This window comes from Natator depressus, chromosome 9, assembly GCF_965152275.1.
Source record: "Natator depressus isolate rNatDep1 chromosome 9, rNatDep2.hap1, whole genome shotgun sequence".
Taxonomy (NCBI): domain Eukaryota; kingdom Metazoa; phylum Chordata; order Testudines; family Cheloniidae; genus Natator; species Natator depressus.
The window spans coordinates 58,190,287-58,211,704 of NC_134242.1; the positions used below are offsets into that span (position 1 = coordinate 58,190,287).

Sequence of the window (21,418 nt, forward strand, 5' to 3'; positions counted from 1 at the left end):
ACACACACACACACACACACACACACACACACACACACACACACACACAGAGAGAGAGAACATGAAAAAACGGAGGTTGCCATACCACCTCTAACGAGACTAATCAATTAAGGTGGGCTATTAGCAGCAGGAGAAAAAAACTTTTGTAGTGATCATCAGGATGGCCCATTTCAAACCATTGACAAGAAGGTGTGAGTAATAGTAGGGGAAAATTAGCAGGGAGAAATAGTTTTTAGTTTGCCAGCACTGCCCCTCTGCCATGTACATTGGCCAAACGGGACAGTCCCTACGTAAAAGAATAAATGGACACAAATCAGACGTCAAGAATTATAACATTCAAAAACCAGTCGGAGAACACTTCAATCTCCATGGACACTCAATTACAGACCTAAAAGTTGCAATTCTTCAACAAAAAGGCTTCAAAACCAGACTCCAACGAGAAACTGCACAACTGGAATTAATTTGCAAACTGGACACCATTAAATTAGGCTTGAATAAAGACTGGGAGTGGATGGGTCATTACACAAAGTGAAAACTATTTCCCCAGGCTAATTTTTCCCCTACTGTTACTCGCACCTTGTCAACTGTTTGAAATGGGCCATCCTGATTATCACTACAAAAGTTTTTTTGCCTCCTGCTGCTAATAGCCCACCTTAATTGATTAGTCTCGTTAGAGTTGGTATGGCAACCCCCATTTTTTCAGGTTCTCGGTGTGTGTGTGTGTGTGTGTGTGTGTGTGTGTGTATATATTTATATATATACATATCTATCTTCCTACTGTATTTTCCACTGCATGCGTCTGATGAAGTGGGTTTTAGCCCCCAAAAGCTTATGCCCAAATACATTTGTTAGTCTCTAAGGTGCCACAAGGACTCCTCGTTCTTTTTGCTGATCCAGACTAACATAGCTACCACTCTGAAACCATTTTCAAACTTGTTTGAGCAAGAGAGCTCGAAATGTACTTTTCTGTATTCTAAACAAAAGCCATCATCTCACTCTAGTTAATTTATCCCACTGAAAACTAAGGCTTGACTTGTTCATAGTTGACAAGTGCCAACGTGGTGAAGAGATTTCTGCTTGTAGAGGGCTCTTCAATCCAGCAAAGAAAGACACAATGAGAAACTGAAGCTAGACTAAAAATAAGGCGCATATTCTGAAGAGTAAGGGGAATTTAGCTATTAGAAAAAACTGAGATGGAGCTATGAGGGATTATTGATGCTCTCTTAAATCCAGCTGAGCTATCATTCGTAAAGGGTGAATTATACTTCCACCCAGAAGTAATGGGCTTGATGCAGGAATTATTGACTGGATTTCTTTGGCCTGTGGTAAGCAGGGGCTCAGACTAGATGATCAGGGGACTGGAACACATGACTTATAAGGAAAGGCTCAGGAAACTGGGATTGTTTAGTCTGCAGAAGAGAAGAATGAGGGGGGATTTGATAGCTGCTTTCAATGACCTTCCAAAGAGGATGGATCTAGACTGTTCTCAGTGGTAGCAGATGACAGAATGAGGCGTAATGGTCTCAAGTTGCAGTGGGGGAGGTTTAGGTTGGATATTAGGAAAAACTTTTTCATGAGGGTGGTGAAACACTGGAATGCGTTACCTAGGGAGGTGGTGGAATCTCCTTCCTTTGAGGTTTCTAAGGTCAGGCTTGACAAAGCCCTGTCTGGGATGATTTAGTTGGGGATTTGTCCTGCTTTGAGCAGGGGGTTGGACTAGATGACCTCCTGAGGTCCTTTCCAAACCTGATATTCTATAGTTCTCTGATCATGCTGTTCTGTTCTGGCTTTAAAATCTATGAATCTTCACATAATCCAATGACTCCAGGAGCTGTGATTTCAAGAAAAAGACCAAATATCATAAGACCCTCACTGAACTGGTGAGAGTTAGCAACACTGGAGTGAGCAGCACATGAAGAAGCAGTTGCTGCAATAGCGTTGTCCCAGCCAGTTGAGGACCTGATTAGACTAGCACCAGAACCTTTAACTGCATGAAGCACCTTTTATCCAGCAGAACCAAACACCCCCAAACTTACAGCTTTATCCAGTTCTGTCTCTTGCAGTGTTGCAACTCAATTGAAGTGAATGAAGTCACACCAATTAGAGCAGTGAAAATGAGAGAATGGGGTGTTCATACTGCTGACATAGGCTATCGTAGGATATTTACCAGCTGAGCCAGGACTCATTCACCAATCTAGAACTGCAGAAGTGTTGGGAAATCTAAGCATCCTTGGACTTTCAGGAAGCCTTTGACAAGGTCCCTCACCTAAAGCTCTTAAGCGAAGTAAGCAGTCTTGGGATAAGAAGGAAGGTTCTCTCATGGCTCAGTCACTGGTTAAAAGACAGGAAACAAAGGGTAGGAATAAATTGTCAAGTTTTCACAGTAGAGAGAGGTAAATAATGGGGTCCCCTGAGGAACTGTAGTAGGACTCGTGCTGTTCAACATATTCATAAATGAGCTGGAAAAGGGGGGTAAACAATGAGGTGGCCAAGTTTTCAGATGATACAAAATTACTCAAGATATTTAAGTCCAAAGATGACTGCGAAGAATTTCAGATCTCATAAAACTGGGTGACTGGGCAACAGAAGAACGGCATACTGCATCAGACCAAAGGTCCATCTAGTATGTGCGCCCTGGAGGGAATGAACAGAACAGGTCATCGTCAAGTGATCCACTCCATGTCGCCCATTCCTAGCTTCTGGCAAACAAGCTAGGGACACCATCCCTGCCCATCCTGGCTAATAGCCATTGATGGACCTGTCCCCCATGAATTTATCTAGTTCTTTTTTGACCCCTGCTATAGTCTTGGCCTGCACAACATCCTCTGGCAAGGAGTGCCACAGGTTGACTGTTGTACGAAAAAATACTTCCTTTTGTTTCATAGAATTATAGAATATCATGATTGGAAGGGACCTCAGGAGTTCATCTAGTTCAACCCCCTGCTCAAAGCAGGACCAGTCCCCAACTAAATCATCCCAGCCAGGGCTTTGTCAAGCCTGACCTTGAAAATCTCTAAGGAAGGAGATTCCACCACCTCCCTAGGTAACCCATTGCTGTGCTTCACCACCCTCCTAGTGAAAAGTTTTTCCTAATATCCAGCCTAGACCTCCCCCACTGCAACTTGAGACCATTACTCCTTATTCTGTCATCTGGTACCACTGAAAACAGTCTAGATCCAGCTTCTTAGGAACCCCCTTTCATGTAGTTGAAAGCAGCTATCAAATCCCCCCTCATTCTTCTCTTCTGCAGACTAAATAATCCCAGTTCCCTCAGCCTCTCATAAATCATGTGCTTCAGCCCCCTAATCATTTTTGTTGCCCTCCGCTGGATGTTTTCCAATTTTTCCACATCCTTCGTGTAGTTTGGGGTCCAAAACTGGACACAGTACTCCAGATGAGGCCTCACAAATGCAGAATAGAGGGGAATGATCATGTCTCTCGATCTGTTGGCAATGCTCCTACTTATACAGCCCAAAATGCCATGAGCCTTCTTGGCAACAAGGGCACACTGTTGACTCATATCCAGCTTCTCGTCCACTGTAACCCCTAGGTCCTTTTCGGCAGAACTGCTGCCTAGTCATTCGGTCCCCAGCCTGTGCATGGGATTCTTCTGTCCTAAGTGCAGGACTCTGCACTTGTCCTTGTTGAACCTCATCAGATTTCTTTTGGCCCAATCCTCTAATTTGTCTAGGTTCCTCCGTATCCTATCTCTACCCTCCAGCATATCTACTACTCCTCCCATTTTAGTGTCATCTGCAAGCTTGCTGAGGATGCAATCTATCCCATCGTCCAGATCATTAATAAAGATGTTGAACAAAACCGGCCCCAGAACCGACCCTTGGGGCACTCCGCTTGATACTGGCTGCCAACTAGACATGGAGCCATTGATCACTACCTGTTGAGCCCAACAATCTAGCCAGCTTTCTAGCCACCTTATTGTCCATTCATCCAGCCCATACTTTTTTAACTTGCTGGCAAGAATACTGTGGGAGACCGTATCAAAAGCTTTGCTAAAGTTACTTTTTCTTATTCACTTTCTCCACACCACTCATGATTTTATATACCTCTATCATATCTCCCCTTAGTCTCCTCTTTTCCAAGCTGAAAAGTCCTAGTCTCTTTAATCTCTCCTCATATGGACCCGTTCCAAATCCCTAATCCTTTTAGTTGCCCTTCTCTGAACCTTTTCTAACGCTAGTATATCTTTTCTGAGATGAGGAGACCACATCTGTAAGCAGTATTCAAGATGTGGGTGTACCATGGATTTATATAAGGGCAATAAGATATTTTCCGTCTTATTCTCTATCCCTTTTTTTAATGATTCCTAACATCCTGTTCACTTTTTTGACTGCCACTGCACACTGCATGGACATCTTCAGAGAACTATCCACGATGACTCCAAGATCTTTCCTGATTGGTTTAGCAAAATTAGCTCCCATCATATTGTATGTATAGTTGGGGTTATTTTTTCCAATGTGCATTACTTTACATTTATCCACATTAAATTTCATTTGCCATTTTGTTGCCTAATCACTTAGTTTTGAGAGATCTTTTTGAAGTTCTTCACAGTCTGCTTTGGTCTTAACTATCTTGAGCAGTTTAGTATTGTCTGCAAACTTTGCCACCTCAATGTTTACCCCTTTCTCCAGATCATTTATGAATAGGTTGAATAGGATTGGTCCTAGGACTGACCCTTGGGGAACACCACTAGTTACCCCTCTCCATTCTGAAAATTTACCATTTATTCCTGCCCTTTGTTCCCTGTCTTTTAACCAGTTCTCAGTCCATGAGTCCCTCTTATCCCATGACAACTTAATTTACGTAAGAGCCTTTGGTGAGAGACCTTGTCAAAGGCTTTCTGGAAATCTAAGTACACTATGTCCACTGGATCCCCCTTGTCCACATGTTTGTTGACCCCTTCAAAGAACTCTAATAGATTACAGAGTGGTAGCTGTGTTAGTCTGTATCAGCAAAAAAAACCATGAGTGCTTGTGGCACCTTAGAGACTAACAAATTTATTTGGGCATAAGCTTTCGTAGCCCATGAAAGCTTATGCCCAAATAAATTTGTTAATCTCTAAGATGCCACAAGTACTCCTCTAATAGATTAATAAGACATGATCTCCCTTTACAGAAACCATGTTGACTTTTGACCAACAATTTATGTTCTGCTATGTGTCTGACAGTTTTATTCTTTACTATTGTTTCAACTAATTCGCCCAGTACTGACGTTAGACTTATCGGTCTGTAATTGCTGGGATCACCTCTTGAGCCCTTTTTAAATATTGGCATTACATTAGCTATCTTCCAGTCATTGGGTACAGAAGCTGATTTAAAGGACGGGTTACAAATCACAGTTAATAGTTCTGCAATTTCACATTTGAGTTCTTTCAGAACTCTTGGGTGAATGCCATCTGGCCCCGGTGAGTTGTTACTGTTAAGTTTATCAATTAATTCCAAAACTTCCTCTAATTACACTTGAATCTGTGACAAATCCTCAGATTTGTCAGATTCCTTGAGGACCTGCTCCATGATTTGTTTGTTTTAAACCTGCTTTCTATTGAAAAAATGGCAGATGCAATGCAATGTTGATAAATGCAAAAAAATGTACATTGAAAAACATCATCCCAACTACACACCTCTACCCCAATATAATGTGGTCCTCGGGAGCCAAAAAATCTTACCGCATTATATTAAACTTGCTTTGGCCTCCAGCATTTCCGTTATTAGTAGTCAGTTCCTGCCCCCTGACTGACCCCTCAGAACCTCTGACCCATCCAACCCCGCCCCCCACTCCCTGTCCCCTGGCTGCCTCGACCCCTGTCCACACCCCCGACCCCTGACAGGCCCCCCGGGACTCCCAAGCCCTATCCAATGCCCCCGTTCCCCGTCCCCTGACCGCTCCACCCCCAGAACCTCTGAACCATCCAACCCCCCCTGCTCTCTGTCCCCTGACTGCCCCCCAAGACCCTCGGCCCCTTATCCAACCCCTCGGCCCCAGCCTGGCACCCTTAACACGCCGCTCAGAGCAGCATGTCGGAGCCTGATGCGCTGATCCGCCGGAGTGCGCAGCCCCGCCCTCCAGTGCACTGCTTTACCGCATTATATCCAAATTCCTGTTATATCGGGGTAGAGGTGTACATACAAAATGATGAAGTCTAAATTAGCTGCTACTACTCAAGAATAGAGATCTTGGAGGCATTATGGAAAACATCCACTCGATGTGCAGCAGCATTAAAAAAAAAGCTAACAATGTTAGGAACCATTAGGTGCCACGCCGCAGCAGGTAACTCAGGGGGGGGGGCGCAGGGGAACCAGTCCCCGCCCCAGCTTACCTCTGCCACCCTTGCCTGAGCGGGAAGCCGCAGCCTGCTTCTCAGCCCTCCCTGGCTTCCCGCCGAAGAGCTGATTCGCGGGGGGGCAAGGAGAAGCAGAGCGGGGCGGTGGGTTCAGGGGAGGAGGCGGAGGCAGAGCGGAGGTGAGCTGGGGCCGGGCGTGGGGTGGGGAGCTGCCGATGGGTGCTCCAGCCCTGGAGCACCCAGGGAGTCGGCGCCTAAGGCACCACTTTTGATGTGATCAGTGGGGGAGCGGCTGCTCCCCTTGCTCTCCCCCAGCTACGCTCCCCTGCCCCAGGAGCCAGAGGGACCTGCCGGATGCTTCCGGGGAGCTGCCCCAGGTAAGCACCGCCGGGACTCCCCACCTCGCCCCCCGGCAGGTGCCTCTGGCTCTTAGGGGTGGGGTGGGCACCCACTACGGTGGCCAACGAGACCCTCCTGCCCGGTTGTGGGGGCAGTCAGGGGACAGGGAGACGGGTGGTTGGGGCAGGGGTCCTGGGGGGGAGGGTGTCAAAGAACACGGGGGGGTTGGATGGAGCAGGAGTCCCGGGGGGCGGGGGTGGGCAACGACGCCCTCGTGGGGTAAGGAGGGAACCCGTTGTTAAGATTTTGGCAGCTCATCACTGATCTGCACTCACTACACCACTGGGAGGGCTTGCAAGAAATCTGGAGGGCAGGATTAGATTTCAAAAAGATCTTGATCAAGTGAGGAATTGGTCTGAAATCTACAAGATGAAATTCTGTGAGAATAAGTGCAAAGTGCGACATTTAGAAAGCAAAACTCAAATGCACAACCACAAAATGGGGAATAACTGGCCAGGTGGTTGCATTGCGGGCAAGGGTCTGGGGTGCTAGTGGGTCACTGATGGAATGTGAGTGATGCAGCTGTGAAAAAGGCTCATATTGTTAGGGGTGTATTAACAGGAGTGGGGTACCTGAGACACGGGAGGGAACTGTCCCGCTCTGCTCCGCACTGGTGAGCCCTCAGCTGGGGAAGTGCGTCCACTTCTGGGCACTGCACTTTCAGAAAGAGGACAAGTTGGAGAATGCCTATGGGACTACAGCTCCCAGCATGCCCTGGGAAGGGCAGGCTGCGCCATAGGACTACAGCTCCCGGCGTGCCCCGGGCCCGGCAGGCTGGCCCCTCGCGTGCCGTTGGTCCGGACAGGCCGGAGGGCGCGGAGCCGGCTTGGGACCCGATGGAGGCGGCCCTGCCGCTGCGCCCGGTCTATGTCTGTAGCCCAGAGTACCTGGCGCTGTGCGACTCGCTCTGCAAAGTGCCTAAACGGGTGGGTGAGCGCGGGGCCCTGTGGGGGTCGGGGTGGGGAGCTGGGGGGGCACTGTGGAGTGCGGGGTGGGGAGCTGGGGGGCGGGGCGGTGTGGGGAGGTTGGGGGCAGGATAGGACAGTGGGGAGCTGGGGGGGCAGAGTAGGGCACTGTGGAGTGCGGGGTGGGGTGCTGGGGGGGTGGGGATGTTGGGGGGCAGGATAGGGCACTGCGGGGTGGGGAGCTGGGGGAGGTGTGGGGAGGTTGGGGGGCAGGGTAGGGCATTGTGGAGTGCAGGGTGGGGAGCTGGGGGGCAGGATAGGGCACTGTGGGGTGGGGAGCTTGGGGGGGCCTGTTGTGGGCAGGGTGGGATGGTGCAGGGTGGGGAGCTGTGATGGGCTCTGTGGGAAGCTTGGGGGGTGGGGTGGGGAGTATGGGGGGGTCCTGTGTGGGGTGGGGTTTCTGGGTGGAGGTGGCAGAGGGTGGTGGACCCTGGGGAGCAGGTTGTGACTTTCCCATCCTAGCTGAGAAGGGTCTGGTGTAATCCAGTGGTCTGGGAGTAGCAGCAGGGCGGGTATAAAAACAGTGTGAAGCACACCCCCTGCCAGTGAGAACATCTGTGTTATAATTGGTATTTGTACATCTGGAGGCCTTTCCGGAGATCAGGGCCCCGTCGTGCTCAGCCCCGCACAGACACATAGCAAGCGATGCTCCCTGCTCCAGAGCCTCAGCTGGCTGAGGGGAAAAGGGGAGCTGCCAAGGGGAAGAGATTTATGTGACAAAATAGCGACATGGGAGCTAATGTACCCCAGAAAGCTTTGTAAGGACCTTTAAAACCTGACTGAGGGAGAAATCGGGAGCAGGGAACCTTGTTTAGGAAAACGGGGCATAAATCTGTTTTGCTTTGATAACATTTATGTTAAAATCTACTCCTCTTCCCTGTGCTTAACTCCAGAGGGGGGATCTCAGCAGACCTGGCAGTCTCTAGACAAGCTGCTGTTGGGAATGCTCGACCCGGCTGCAACAGATCCCAGACTGAGACAGACCTGGATAAAATCCTTGTACCAAACTCTGCACCCCCATGTATTCTGCAAATGCCACGTTCTTCAGAAGAACTGTTTCAGGTGTAAAAAGAAAAGGAGCACTTGTGGCACCTTAGAGACTAACAAATGTATTTGGGCATAAGCTTTCGTGGGCTAAAACCCTGATGAAGTGGGTTTTAGCCCACAAAAGCTTATACCCAAATATATTTGTTAGTCTCTAAGGTGCCACAAGTACTCCTTGTTCTTTTTGCTGATACAGACTAACATGGCTACCACTCTGAAACCTATTTCAGGTGTGAATAGGAGTAAGAAGATGTTCAAGCCTTGTATCTGTATTGCTGTTTAGGTTTCCCCAAGGCTGCCTATAACCGTAGTTTTCAAGCACTAAACCCATCCAAGTCACACTGGGAAGGAAATCCATATAAGGGTGGAGGAAAAGAAATATTGAGTGATTCCTTTTAATTAAAAAAAAAAAAAGGAAAAGGAAAACAAAGAAAAAGCTGTTTGAAGCTGCTCAGAGTTCAGGAGTGGTTGATATAGTCCCTGGGAGATGGATCAGTGGGCAGAGTCCAAGTGAGATGGTCAAAGATGCATGATAAATTCAGTATATCACATGGATGTCACCTGTGTGGTATATATAAGGCCCTTTGGGTTTGTTTTTTATTTTATTTTTAATTTCTTGGGATTTTCATTTTTATTAATTTAAAAAAAAAAAAAAACCCTGGAGAAAATAGGTAAAAACTGAAATCAAAGGGCAGAGTGGGGGTAGGGGGAAGCCGAGTCTCACCATGTGGCAGTAGCCTTCCACTCCTTGCAGTGGTCCAGCCCTTTCAGCTTCCAGGACCTAGCTCCCTGCCCTTCTCATTCTACCACTGTGTGGAGGAAGCAGATGGGGCCATGGGGAAGGGCTGAGTTCTGAAGGGGAGCAGAAGGCTGCATCCCTGACTACTGGCCCCTCGTGTACAGAGCCTCTCCTAACCTGGCTTTCCCTTCCACACAGCCACATCTGGTTTCCCTGCGAAAAATTCCTCGGTCCTGAAAAAGCCAAAATTTGGATGAAAATCAGTAAAACCTAAATATTTTTTTTTTTTTGAAAACCCAGGAATTTTGTGGGGAAATTGGTAAGGCCCTTCATTATTAGTCTTTTGGTACATATCAGCACCGTTTCAGTTTAGGATCTCTGACATATCTGCTGTATGTTTGTGTGGGGGTTAGGTTGCAAGCTGTTGGGTTCGGGACATTCTTCTGCATATGGCACAGGCCTATTTGGTAACCCATGCATAACTTGGTAACCTGTGCTCTTATGTTTCTATTCTGTAGGCCAGTATGGTGCATTCTTTGATCAAAGCATATTCCTTACTTGACCACATGAGGTAAGTCACATCATCTATTTCCTGAAGACTGTATGCTAATTGCCTGATCCTGTAGGTCAGAGGTGGGCAAACTATGGCCTGCCGGACCCCTGAGCTCCCGGCCGGGGAGGCTAGCCCCCGGCCCCTCCCCTGCTGTTCCCGCTCCGCCGCAGCCTCAGCGCACTGTGCCACCAGCGCACTGGCCTGCCGCTCCCGCCGGACAGTGCGGCGGCGTAGCTGGCTCCGGTATGGTAAGGGAGCGGGGGGTCTCGGGGGGCAGTCAGGGGACAGGGGGCGGTTGGATGGGGTGGAGGTTCTGGGCCGGGGGGGCAGTCAGGGGATGAGGAACAGGGGGAGTTGGATAGGGGGTGGAGTCCCGGGGGGCGGTTGGGGCGGGGGTGTGGATAGGGGTCATGGCAGTCAGGGGACAGAGGGCGGGGGTTGGATGCGGAGGGGGGAGGTTGGGTGGGGTCCTGTGAGGGGGCTGTCAGGGGTCAAGGAGCAGGGGGGTTGGATTGGTCGGGGGTTCTGAGGGGGGCGGGAAGTGGGAGGGGGTGGATAGGGGGCAGGGGCCTTGCTGTTTGGGGAGGCACAGCCTTCCCTACCCGGCCCTCCATACAGTATCACAACCCCGATGTGGCCCTCGGGCCAAAAAGTTTGCCCACCCCTGCTGTAGGTGCTGAGTATCATCAGCTCTCCAGGAACTCAGTGCCATGCAGCACAGTGCAGGATTGGGCCCTGCATTCTGTGCGTTGATAAAACCCATACACTTAGTTCTTGTGTTGTTGATTTGTAAGCAGAATTTGCTTGTTCTGCTAAATGGACAGTGTTACAGTAGTTCTAACAGATGCGATTTATCATCAGACCTCAGAATCTGATAAGAAAAGTCTTCCAGATACTAAGTATCTAGTGCTTTTTTTTTTAAATGTGCCATGCCATCTTCAACTTCTATTAATGAGTGACAGTGACCAAGCACTGATTAGCTTTCTTACTGCTAGTAGAGCCTGATGGGCAGCTGGGAAACCAGCATAGACCATGTCAGTTTCTCATTGCTGCTTGAGAACAGACTAGCCAAGTCTTAGAGCTATTCGTGGGGTACAAAGGACTCAGACAGAGGTTTGGAGTACGGTATTGAAGAGCCCTTCCCTCAGGAGGGTGGTGGGAATTGGGTAGGGAGGAAGAGAGGTCAACACTTCTCTTCCAGCGCTTAAGGGAGCTGGTGTGTGTGTTCAAACATACTGGACGCCTGTTTGCCTGCTACAGATGATAGAACCTCTGAGCAGTGTCCAGTAATAGCATCTTAAAGGAATCCCAGCTTTTCTTTGAATGCTTGTTCATGCTGATTCCATTCTAGGTGTGCGCATGCCCACGTGCACGGTCGTTGGAGATTTTTGCCTTAGCGGTGTCCGTAGGGTTGGCAGTGGTGCCCCATTGAGTGCCGTGCTCATGCGCTGGTATATCAGGTGCCGCCGACCCTATGCCCTCTCAGTTCCTTCTTACCACCCGTGGTGGTTAGTTGGAGTGCCTTTCTTTGCATTGCAAGGGCTAGTGGTTTTCGTCTTACTGACTTCGAGCCTTAGGGCCTTGTAAATAGTTAGTTTATAGTAGTTAATGCTAAGTGTAGTTAATAGTTAGCAGTTAGAGTCCCAGTTGGGACTTTGCCCCAGGTGAGGCATTCCCGGGTCTCCAGGGTTTAAGCCCTGCATGTACTGCAACAGGCCTATGCTGCCTCAAGTGCCTGGGGGAATCAGATGTTAGAGATAAGTACTGAATTTGTTAAAACTTTCAGCCCCGCATGCAGAAGGAGTGGGATATTCATTTACAGGCTCTCCTCATGGAATTTGCCCTTCGTCCAGCTTCTGTGCCATCCCACCAGGACTCGCTGAGGGCCTCGGTGTGCTCCCAGCACTGGGCTCCATCCAGCACCATTCCCTGTCACCGGTGCCCAAAAAGAAGGCTAGGAAGCATGGCTCCCTGACATCAGGCAAGAACGGACATGAGCCATTGGGCAAGGGACCCACTTCGAGCCATGCAGCCACTCTGGAGCCCCACACTTGTGCCTCCCCGGTCAGGGCCCTTAGCCCCTTGAAAGATCCACCACTGACTCCCGGGAGCGGCATGGGACCGAAACCCCCGGATGGCACCAATGCCTTCACAAGCTTCCTTGGGGCCAAGAGAGCAAAGGCCTCTGCCTGCGCCGCTGATGCACCATGTGCCTCAGAAACTAGTAAAGGCTCCCCTCGGGGGCAAGCCAGCTGCTAAGACCCCTTGGGGCGGTAGAATGCCACCGATCCCCCGAGATGAAGCGGCACTCTCCACCTCCGTGCCGCAGGTCACCGGAATGGCAGCCTAGACCCTCTGGGACTTGCCCTAAGTCACCAGCACTGTGATCGCGGTTCCCAGCATGGATCGCCTAGAGGAAGGTGCTGGTCTCCGTATGACCGGCACTGTTTGCCCTCCCACCAGTTGTTCTCTCAGCGAAGATTCCGGCCGCCTGCCTCATGGGAGTGTTCCCCGTCGTGTTTCTGGTCCCCCCGGCACCGGTCCCCTCGATACCGGCATCAATCGCCTTGCTCCAGGCACCAGTCTCCGATGGCGACAGTCAGCAAACAAACTCAAGCATTGATAGCCCCACCGTGGTCACCGGAAGGGGATTCCTCTGGCATGGAAGCTCAGTTCAGCCCCTTGCCTAGACGGCGCTGGGGCAGTGGCCTTATTGGAGCACATGGGGCGTGCCGGTTATAGCGTTGTCCCCTTCACACCGCTCATTGGCCGCCGCCTCGGGGCAACAGCTGGCGGCACCAATGGCACCAGGCTTGGTGCACGAGGCATGGCTCAGAGGTTGAGGCAGAGGAAACTTTTAGTTTCAGCTACCGTTGCCTTTCCTCCTCCTCCTGCTCACCTGTGCAGCCCGGCCCAGCAAAACACTCTAGGGGCCAGAAGCACTCATTTTCAGGGTGCAGTCAAGAGCAACGCACCAGTCACCTCCCAGGATTCATTCTGCTCTTTCCTCAACCATCTTCGTCCCTTCCGTTTGGCCTGGTCCCGAGTCACCTCAGACCGTTGGGTGCTGGAGATAGTCTTAAAGTTACACCCTGCTTTTTTTGGCCACTCCTTCCTTCCAGTCCCCATCCTTCCCATCCCTCTTCAGGGACCCTTCACATGAGCAACTCCTCGTTCAAGATGGGCGGTGGAGGAGGTCCCTCAGGACATGACGGGGAAGGATTCCACTCCCGTTATTTCCTAATCCCGAAAGCAAAAGGGGGCCTCAGGCCCATTTTGGACCTGTGATGCCTCAGCAATTCTCTCAAGAAGTTGAAATTTAACATGGTCTCCTTGGCCTCCATCATCCCATCCCTGGATCCAGAAGACTGGTACATTGCCCTTGGCTTGAAGGATGCATATTTCCATATTCCAAGGTCACAGACATTTCCTCCATTTCATAGTGGGGGAATGCCATTTCCAGTTTACAGTGCTCCCCTCTGGCCTCTCATCGGCTCCAAGGGTCTTCAAAAAATGTATGGCACCAGTGGCCACTTACCTAAGACATTGAGGGGTCCAGGTCTTCCCGTATCTCGACGATTGGCTCATCAAGGGCAGGTCTTGGGAACAAATGCAGAGAAGACTCGATCTGGTGCGTTCCACCTGCCGCAACCTGGGCCTGTTGATAAATGAGGAAAAAATCCAACTTAAGGCTAGTCCAACGCATGGAGTTTATTGGGGTGGTTCTCGACTCCACACGAGCCAGAGCCTTCCTTCCGGAGGCATGTTTTCAAGTTATGTTGGACATGATCTCCCATGTGAAGAACCACCTGCTCACCATGGCTCACACCTGCCTGCAGTTGCTGGGCCACATGGCCACATGTACATACATGGTCAGTCATGTCCGGCTCCACCTGTGGCCTCTTCAAGCATGGCTGGTGTCGGTTTACACCCCCAACAGACATCACATACACCGGGTAGTCAGGGTGCTGGATCACATCCTGTTATCCCTGAAGTGGTGGTTGAACCCTGGGTTGATGTTGCAGGGTGTTCCCTTCATGGCCCCGTCCCCATCGCTGACCCTGGTTTCAGATGCTTCTGACTTGGACTGGGGATCCCACCTGGGCAAGCTCAGCACTCAAGGCCGCTGGCTGTGGGATGATCTGGCCCTTCACATCAATGTCAGGGAGCTAAAGGCGGTTCGCCTGGCCTGCCAGGCTTTCTTGCCCCACCTGAGGGGCAAGGTGGTGCAGGTCCTCACGGACAATACTGTCATGATGTATTACATCAACAGGCAGGGCGGAGCCAGGTTGTCAACCCTTTGCCAAGAAGCTCTCAGCCTTTGGGATTTCTGTGTGTGGCATGCCATTCATCTGGTAGCTGCGCACCTGCCCAGGACCAAAAATGTGCTAGCGGATTGCCTCAGTAGGACCTTCTCGTCTCACCACGAGTGATCGCTCCATCCAGAGGCAGCTAGTATGATCTTCCGAAAGTGGTGAACTCCCCAGGTGGACTTGTTCGCGTCCTGCCAGAACAGGAAATGCCACATGTTCTCTTCACTCCGGGGGATGGACAGGGGTTCCCTGTCTGATACTTTCCTGCTCCTGTGGTTGGAAGCCCTGATGTATGCCTTCTTGCTGGTGCCATTGATCCACAGAATCCTCGTGAAGATCAAACAGGACAGGGTGCAGGTTATCCTGATAGCACCTGAGTGGCCTTGCCAGCACTGGTTTGGCATGCCGCTGGACCTTTTGGTAGCTGCGCCGCTGCAGCTTCCTCTCTGTCATGCTCCTGGGACAGCAGGGCTGGACAATGTCCTGCATCCAAACCTAGAGGTGTAGCACTTGACAGCATGGCTACTGCGTGGCTGAATGCAGAAGAGCGGGAATGTTAGACCCAGCTGCAACAGGTCCCAGACTGAGTATCAGAAAGTCCTCCACCAGAGAAACTTACCTGGCGAAGTGGAAAAGATTCACATGCTGGGCTTTGGATCGGTGCGTCTGTGCCGAGCAGGCCTTGCTGCAGGTGATCCTGGATTATCTTCTGCACCTCACATTTCAGGGCGTGTGACACTCTGTATTTCTAGTGAACACCCTGTACCCCCATGTTCATCCTTATAATACAATTGTATGTTACCCAATGCAAACTTTGTCATATTGTATGTCTTCGGAAGGCTCATGATGCACTGAGCATTGTAGTTACAGTAATGTTATAGGTTGTAATTTCATGTATGTATTGAGTTATGAGGCTGAAAATGTGTCCTCATGGCTTAAAACAAGCCCAGGCAAAACTCTTCAGGAACAGAGGGGAAGTTCATACCTCATCAGGGCATGTATGGGACAAGCCCAGCCCAGCCTCACAGGAATAAAGGACACTGGCCTAGGCAACAAAAAATATCTGTTGGACTCTCGAGTGAATCACCCCCCTCCCCCCTTCCTTTGGTCAGTTTGGGACGATGAGGTAATGCTCACCTGACCCTGAAGGGGGGAGGGGCAAAGCCAAGAGAGAAGAAAGAACATGATAAAAGGGAGAGACATTTGCCTTGCTCCTCCTCTCTCTTCCACCTCCATCCAAAGACACCACCACCAAGCGACTGAAATGCTGATCAAAGGGGAGAGCCTGGCTGAAGGGCAACGAGCCAGCCTGTGGTGAGAAGCATCTTAGTGTGTAAGGGCACTGAAAGTGTTAAGATCAGCTTAGAATGCTTTTTGCTTTTATTTCATTTGACCAAATCTGACTTGTTGTGCCTTGACTTATAATCACTTAAAATATATATGTATATAATCACTATCTTTTGTAGTTAATGTGTTTGTTTATTCTACCTGAAGCAGTGCGTTTGGTTGGAAGCTTGTCAGAGACTCCCCTTGGGATAACAAGCCTGGTATATATACATTTCTTTGTTAAATTGACGAACTCATATAAGCTTGCAGCGTCCAGCGGGCATAACTGGACACTGCAAGACGGAGGTTCCTAGGGTTGTGTCTGGGACTGGAGATATTGGCTAGCGTCATTCGGTTGCACAATCCAAGTAGTGGCTGGCCAAAAGTGCTCACTCACATGCTGGGAGCAGCTTACATGCCAGAGGCTGTGCATGAACAACTCGGGAGTGCGGATTCTCACAGCAGAGCAGGGTAAGGCTGGCTCCCAGGGTCAAGGATTGGAGTGATCTAGCAGATCACTGGTCCAGATAACACCAGGGGAATGTCACAGCATGTCCCTGTCATTGATCAGGGTTCACCTGGCCACTATTTCGGTGTTCCACCCTCCGTTCCAAGGCAGGTCGCTCTTCACTCACAACATGACAGCCTGGTTCTTGAAAGGTCTGTGGCATCTTTACCCTCACGTCTGGAACCCTGTCCCTCCCTGGGATTTGAATCTCATGCTGTCGAGGCTCATGAGGCCTCCCTTCGAACCTCTGGCTTCTTGCTGTTTTCTGTTTCTCTCCTGGTGATATGCCCTGTGTCTTTAGCTATCTCTGGGTGGAATCCCATGATTCTCCCACTCTCAGGCTACAATGCCCTGTGTATCAACTGTGATTGCTTCACAGATCCAACGAGGTTTGGCTACTTGTGGGTCTTCTCGTTGGCAGCTTTGACCCATGGTGAATACAATGACACACAGCAGCCTTCTTAGAACAAAGTAGTGTTTAATCTCAACAGTAGGAACAAAGCATAACCAACACAGGCACTGGCTTCCAACTGTCCCCGGGGATGCTCCACCCCCGGCCCTGCCCCCACTCCGCCCCTGCTCCACCTCTTCCAGCCCAATTCCAGCCCCGCCCCTGCTCCTCCCCCTCCCTCCCAGTGCCTTCTGCAGGCTGCAAAACAGCTGATCGTGGAAGGCGCTGAGGGAGACGGGAGGAGTTGATTGGCTGGGTCACCGGCAGGCAGGAGTAGGGAGGAGGGTGGGGAGTTTGGCTGCTGGTGGGTGCTAAGCACCCACTAATTTTTTTTCTGTGGGCGCTCCAGAGTCGGCGCCTATGATAACCAGAGAAAGGGGTTTTTAACACTCTAAAAAGTCTATGGTCACACATATCCCTCTTGCTATAGATGTAGGTACTGGTAGGCCTTGCTTATCCCGGACACCCCCATCTCTGGGCACAGGGGTTCAACCTACTCCTCTGCCTCGTTCTCTCCTGTTCTTTAAGGACTGTTCTTTCTTCCAGTTTTTCCTACTTGGATCCCCTTCCGGTAGTTTCCAGATTATTGAAGTCTGTCTGGTGTCAGAGGTCACACTTCAACGTGATTGACACCTGCATTGTCCTTTCTGATGCTGTTGTCCCCTTTTCTTGCTATGTGCAAGCAACCCCCACTTGAATGAATCCCTTGTTATCTTATAGCAAACAACACAATAATAGATCAAACTGGTGGGCATATGATATTCATAAAATATTACAGGTGCTCCCTGGTCTTTCAGACCTGATTTATGTTCTCTAAGACAAGGGGCCAATTCATCATTGAAAACAGGGGACCAGCTGGGGAGACTGGAAGCAGGAGGGACTTTGCTTCCTCCAGGGGCGCTGACCAAACACAGAGACTCACAATGGGGTGGAGGGTGAGATCAGGCTGAGGGGGATGCATTCAGGAGTTTGCTGTTTTCCATTGATCTGTAACTCTTGTGTTTTGTAGCAGTAAAGTGTGTGTGTGGTAACGCATTCATTTGCTAAGCCTGGGTATCCTTGTTTTACTGTGATGTTGCCCCTGAAGGGGTTAACTCGAAAGCAGAGTTCCCATAGCCAGGTGGACTCCGTGGAATTTGTCTAAACAACTAGGGATTCAGGAAGGCTATGAAACTGGTTCTGGAGTCTGGGGGGCCAGACTGCAGGGTCCTACTGCCCAAGATGGGTGTTTCTGCTCTGGGGTGTGCGCCTGAAAGTCACAGAGCTCGGACCAGCGACCAGTCACTCTCCAGACCCAGGAGCTTAGCAGCATGTGGCATCCAGAGATTGGATTCCTTCATAACGGATTGGTGTCCGTTCAGAGAGTGGGACTAGACCTAGTTGTGACACACAGGTGTTATCATGGGTGGTGAGTATCATGGGAAGGGGGAGGCTGTGCCTCCCCAAACAGCCTAGCATGGCTCTGCCCCCCAGGCCAGGCCCCAGTCTTGCACTTCCCAGCGCTCTGCCCTGGCTGGCTGGGGCTGGCTGGCCTGCCTCCCGCAGGGACTCAGGGTGGCTGGTGCTGGGGCCGTGCTGCCTGGGGCACCGGGACTGCGGGTGGCTGTAGTTGTGCCACCTGGTGCTCTGAGGCTGGGGGTGCTGCGGCTGGGCCACCTGGTGCACTGGGGCTGGGGCCGGGGGCCACGGTGGGGGTGGTCTGGGTTCCTGCAGGGGAAAGGGGAAAGAAGGGAGCGGGAGAGGGGTCACAAGGGGAGGGGAGCGGGAGAGGGGTCACAAGGGGAGGGGCCAGGGGCTAGCTTCCCCAACGGCCAGGTCACTGGCCACCCGTGGGTATTACCTATCTATGTGTGTGTGTGACCAAAATGTTTGAATCTGTAGCCAGTCAGCCAAACTCAGAGCAGCATTAAATAAAAGTGAAAATAGAAATGGAATCCAAACAAGGGCAAAAGATTAATTGCAAAGTAATCTGTAGCCAGTGCCTGCAAGTGCTCCACATCAAAGGCAACCATGATAACATTGCCTCACACCCATTAAAATCAGTGGCCCAGCTCGGAGCAGGAGGCTTTTTTCAGTCAGAATGGCAACGTTTGCTGGGTGCTTTGTGTCCTGTTTATCTTAATAGCATAAGCTGATTCGAGATCCCTAACCTGAGGATCTCCCAGTCAAGTAGTTCCCGCTACACCTTGTGAATCTGCATTACTGCTCTTGTTCCATCTGTCTTACTAGGATAGTCAAGCCCAAAGTGGCTTCCATGGAGGAGATGGCAAGCTTTCACACTGATGCCTATCTGCAGCACCTCCAGAAGGTTAGTGAGGAGGGGGACGATGACCACCCGGAATCCGTGGAGTATGGACTGGGTAAGGAGCCTTTTTAAGCAAAGATGAATGAAAGATGGTTGTGTTTGTTTTGAGCTTGAAGTCCTGAGCATTTTCCAGTAGGAGCCGTCAAAGGTTTTCTCCTTTTCAGCTTTCTAAACAAAGTCCATTTCTGCTCTGATAAGTGACTGTAAAAATGGGCTGCTCTTACTGCACAGATCTTCTCCCTGTGTTAATTGGCAGAACTACTAGCTTTCCCAGTGCAAACCTTTTTTAAAAATTGCTCGTTTTAACCTAGAAGAGGCAGCACAGCTCTGTGAAAGGGAACTAGATTCTAGTCTGGCTCATGCGTCATTAACATAATGCTAATTGAGTTTCAGTTCGAGAATCTGTATTACTGGGGCTGGTGTGACAAGGAATGAATCCAGCATCTCTCTTAGATCACTGGGTGGGTTGGCAGGCTGGCAGCTAGACACAAAACAATGGTTTACTTGGAAACGAAGTGCATTTGATCAGGTATGTCTACACAGCCTGAGGTAGCAAGCCTCCCAACCTGGGTCAACAGACTTCGGTTGGTGGATGGGGCTTGTACTAGCGCTCTAAATACAGTTATGTAAACACTGCTTTGAAGTTGCAAACTGGGCTCTGAAGCCTAGGGAGGGGGGTGTCTATATAGCTATTTTTAGAGCTCTAGTGAGTCCTGTCAAGATGGGCTGGGAGGCATGCTGCTGCAGACTTTGTAGACATACCCCCTGAGATGATAAAGATGGAGCTCCAAGAGACATTTTGACAAGGCCACTTTCAGGGTAGAACTGTACTTCAGTGGCCATGGCTGAACAAAGAGTGACTTAAACCTTGTCTAGATTGCACATAGGTCCAGATTCTAGCCATTGGTATAACTCCATCCATACACCTCTAGTGTGGATGTGCAAAGCTGATATTTGAACTGCTGGAGCTTATGGGTTTCTGGGGGGGCAGGAAGGGGGTATTACACAGTGACCATCATGCAGAACTTGCTGTGATCCTTGGATCTGAGGCTTCACTTTCAGTTTCAAAGGAGCAGAGGGCGCCAGAGAGTGGTCCATGATATAACCTGTTACAGTGTTTCTTAAGAGGTCTGGAAGCCAGGCTTCCTGAACCAGTGATGCAAAGGGGGCGGGTGTGGGGGTGGTGTCTTCCTCCTCCTCAGTGGAGCATTAACTTGAAAACCTAATGATGGATACTTAATTGCCAATGCCATTAACCTCTTCTCTGCTGTTCAGCATGATTCTTGGATATTGGATTCTCCACTGGACGTTTTGACGTGTGCTGATGTTCCAGGCGTTTGAAAAGCCATTTGATAGGAAGTAGCCACCGAAACCCATGCGCCTTGCAGCAACAGAAAAGGCAGATGTCCAACAAGCTGGGACTGGCTTTGATTTTAGCTCCAGCACATGCAAGCAGGAATCACAGGAATAGCAGGAGCTCAGTGGGCTCCAATCACGTACAGTAGCATTGTGCTCTATAGTGGATTTATACTGCTCACTTGCCTGCCATGGCACTTGCAGCTACTCCTTGAAGTCAGCACTCTGAAGGGCTTTAGCATTTCCAGCTGCACAGTGGGAGGTGAAGTTTGTCATCTTTGTGTGAGACAGCGGGAGACACTACCTCCTTCCTGATGTTACACTGAGCCCGACTACAGAGTCCCGAGTTCTGCACAAAACACTCAAGGCTCTTCCAAGGCGACAGGTTTAATTCGAGAAACTGGTCCTGGAATTTTGTGCTGCTCTGAGGGTCTGTCTACAGTGCATCAGAAGTGTGACTGCAGCACATCGTTGAAATAGCTTTGATCTAGCTAGCGCCAGTAACAGGAGCAGTGAAGCCAGGGCAGCATGTGTGGTAGCACAGGCTGTAGAAGCCCTCTTGAGTGACTAACCTGTGCTGCTGCAGCTCACTGCTATTGTTTGAGCTAGCAAGAGCAAAGCTAGCGTAACGTGCTGCAGCCATACCTCTGATTGCAGTGAAGCCACACCTTGAGATTTTGGATATACCTGGAAAGGTCTTCAATGCGTGGGGTGGTGCTGAAGGTGAGAGAGTGGGTTACGTTCTAGGTCCACATCCGCTGAGTTCCCATGTTAGTGTTCAAGTGTAGAAGGGCTCTGCTTCTGGAGACTAAGGATGTTCTGTGTGGTTGTTGGGCAGGTAGAGGGGTTACAGGTACTCCATGTGAAAGAGGGGAATAGAGCAAAGCCAACCCAGTGTATCTGGTAACTGAACCAGTGTTTGTGTGCAAATGGGGCTAACTGGCCTAGCACTTGCTTGGCACTGAGCCAGGAGGGGTCCATACAACCTCTGAGTATTCTTGGTCTGAGAAAGCCATTTGGCTTTTAATACTTTTTTCTGTGGGGCACGGCCCAAAGAAAACCATCTTGGAAAGCCAGAGGGTGGCATCTGCCACATAGACCATGCTCAAAGAAGGTCAGGCCCCTTGCCAGCAGCCTCGCTTTGGCTCCCTACAGTGGCCA

The 21,418-nt window shown here is 50.2% G+C and overlaps 1 protein-coding gene across 2 annotated transcripts in view; it reads left to right on the forward strand.

Moving 5' to 3' along the window:
- PHKA1 (phosphorylase kinase regulatory subunit alpha 1) overlaps window positions 1-21,418 on the forward strand; it is a 211,157-nt gene that overhangs the window by 77,092 nt on the left and 112,647 nt on the right. The window contains exons 1-3 of one of the 2 annotated variants that reach the window (XR_012641034.1): window positions 7,447-7,623; window positions 9,964-10,016; window positions 18,826-18,956. Coding sequence is in view for 1 of the 2 variants with exons in the window: in XM_074964316.1 (XP_074820417.1) it covers window positions 18,826-18,956 (131 nt within the window). In the remaining variant the exon portion in view is untranslated. Of the gene's footprint in view, window positions 1-7,446; window positions 7,624-9,963; window positions 10,017-18,825; window positions 18,957-21,418 lie in introns of those variants that run through there. The other variant, XM_074964316.1, reaches the window with a different exon arrangement.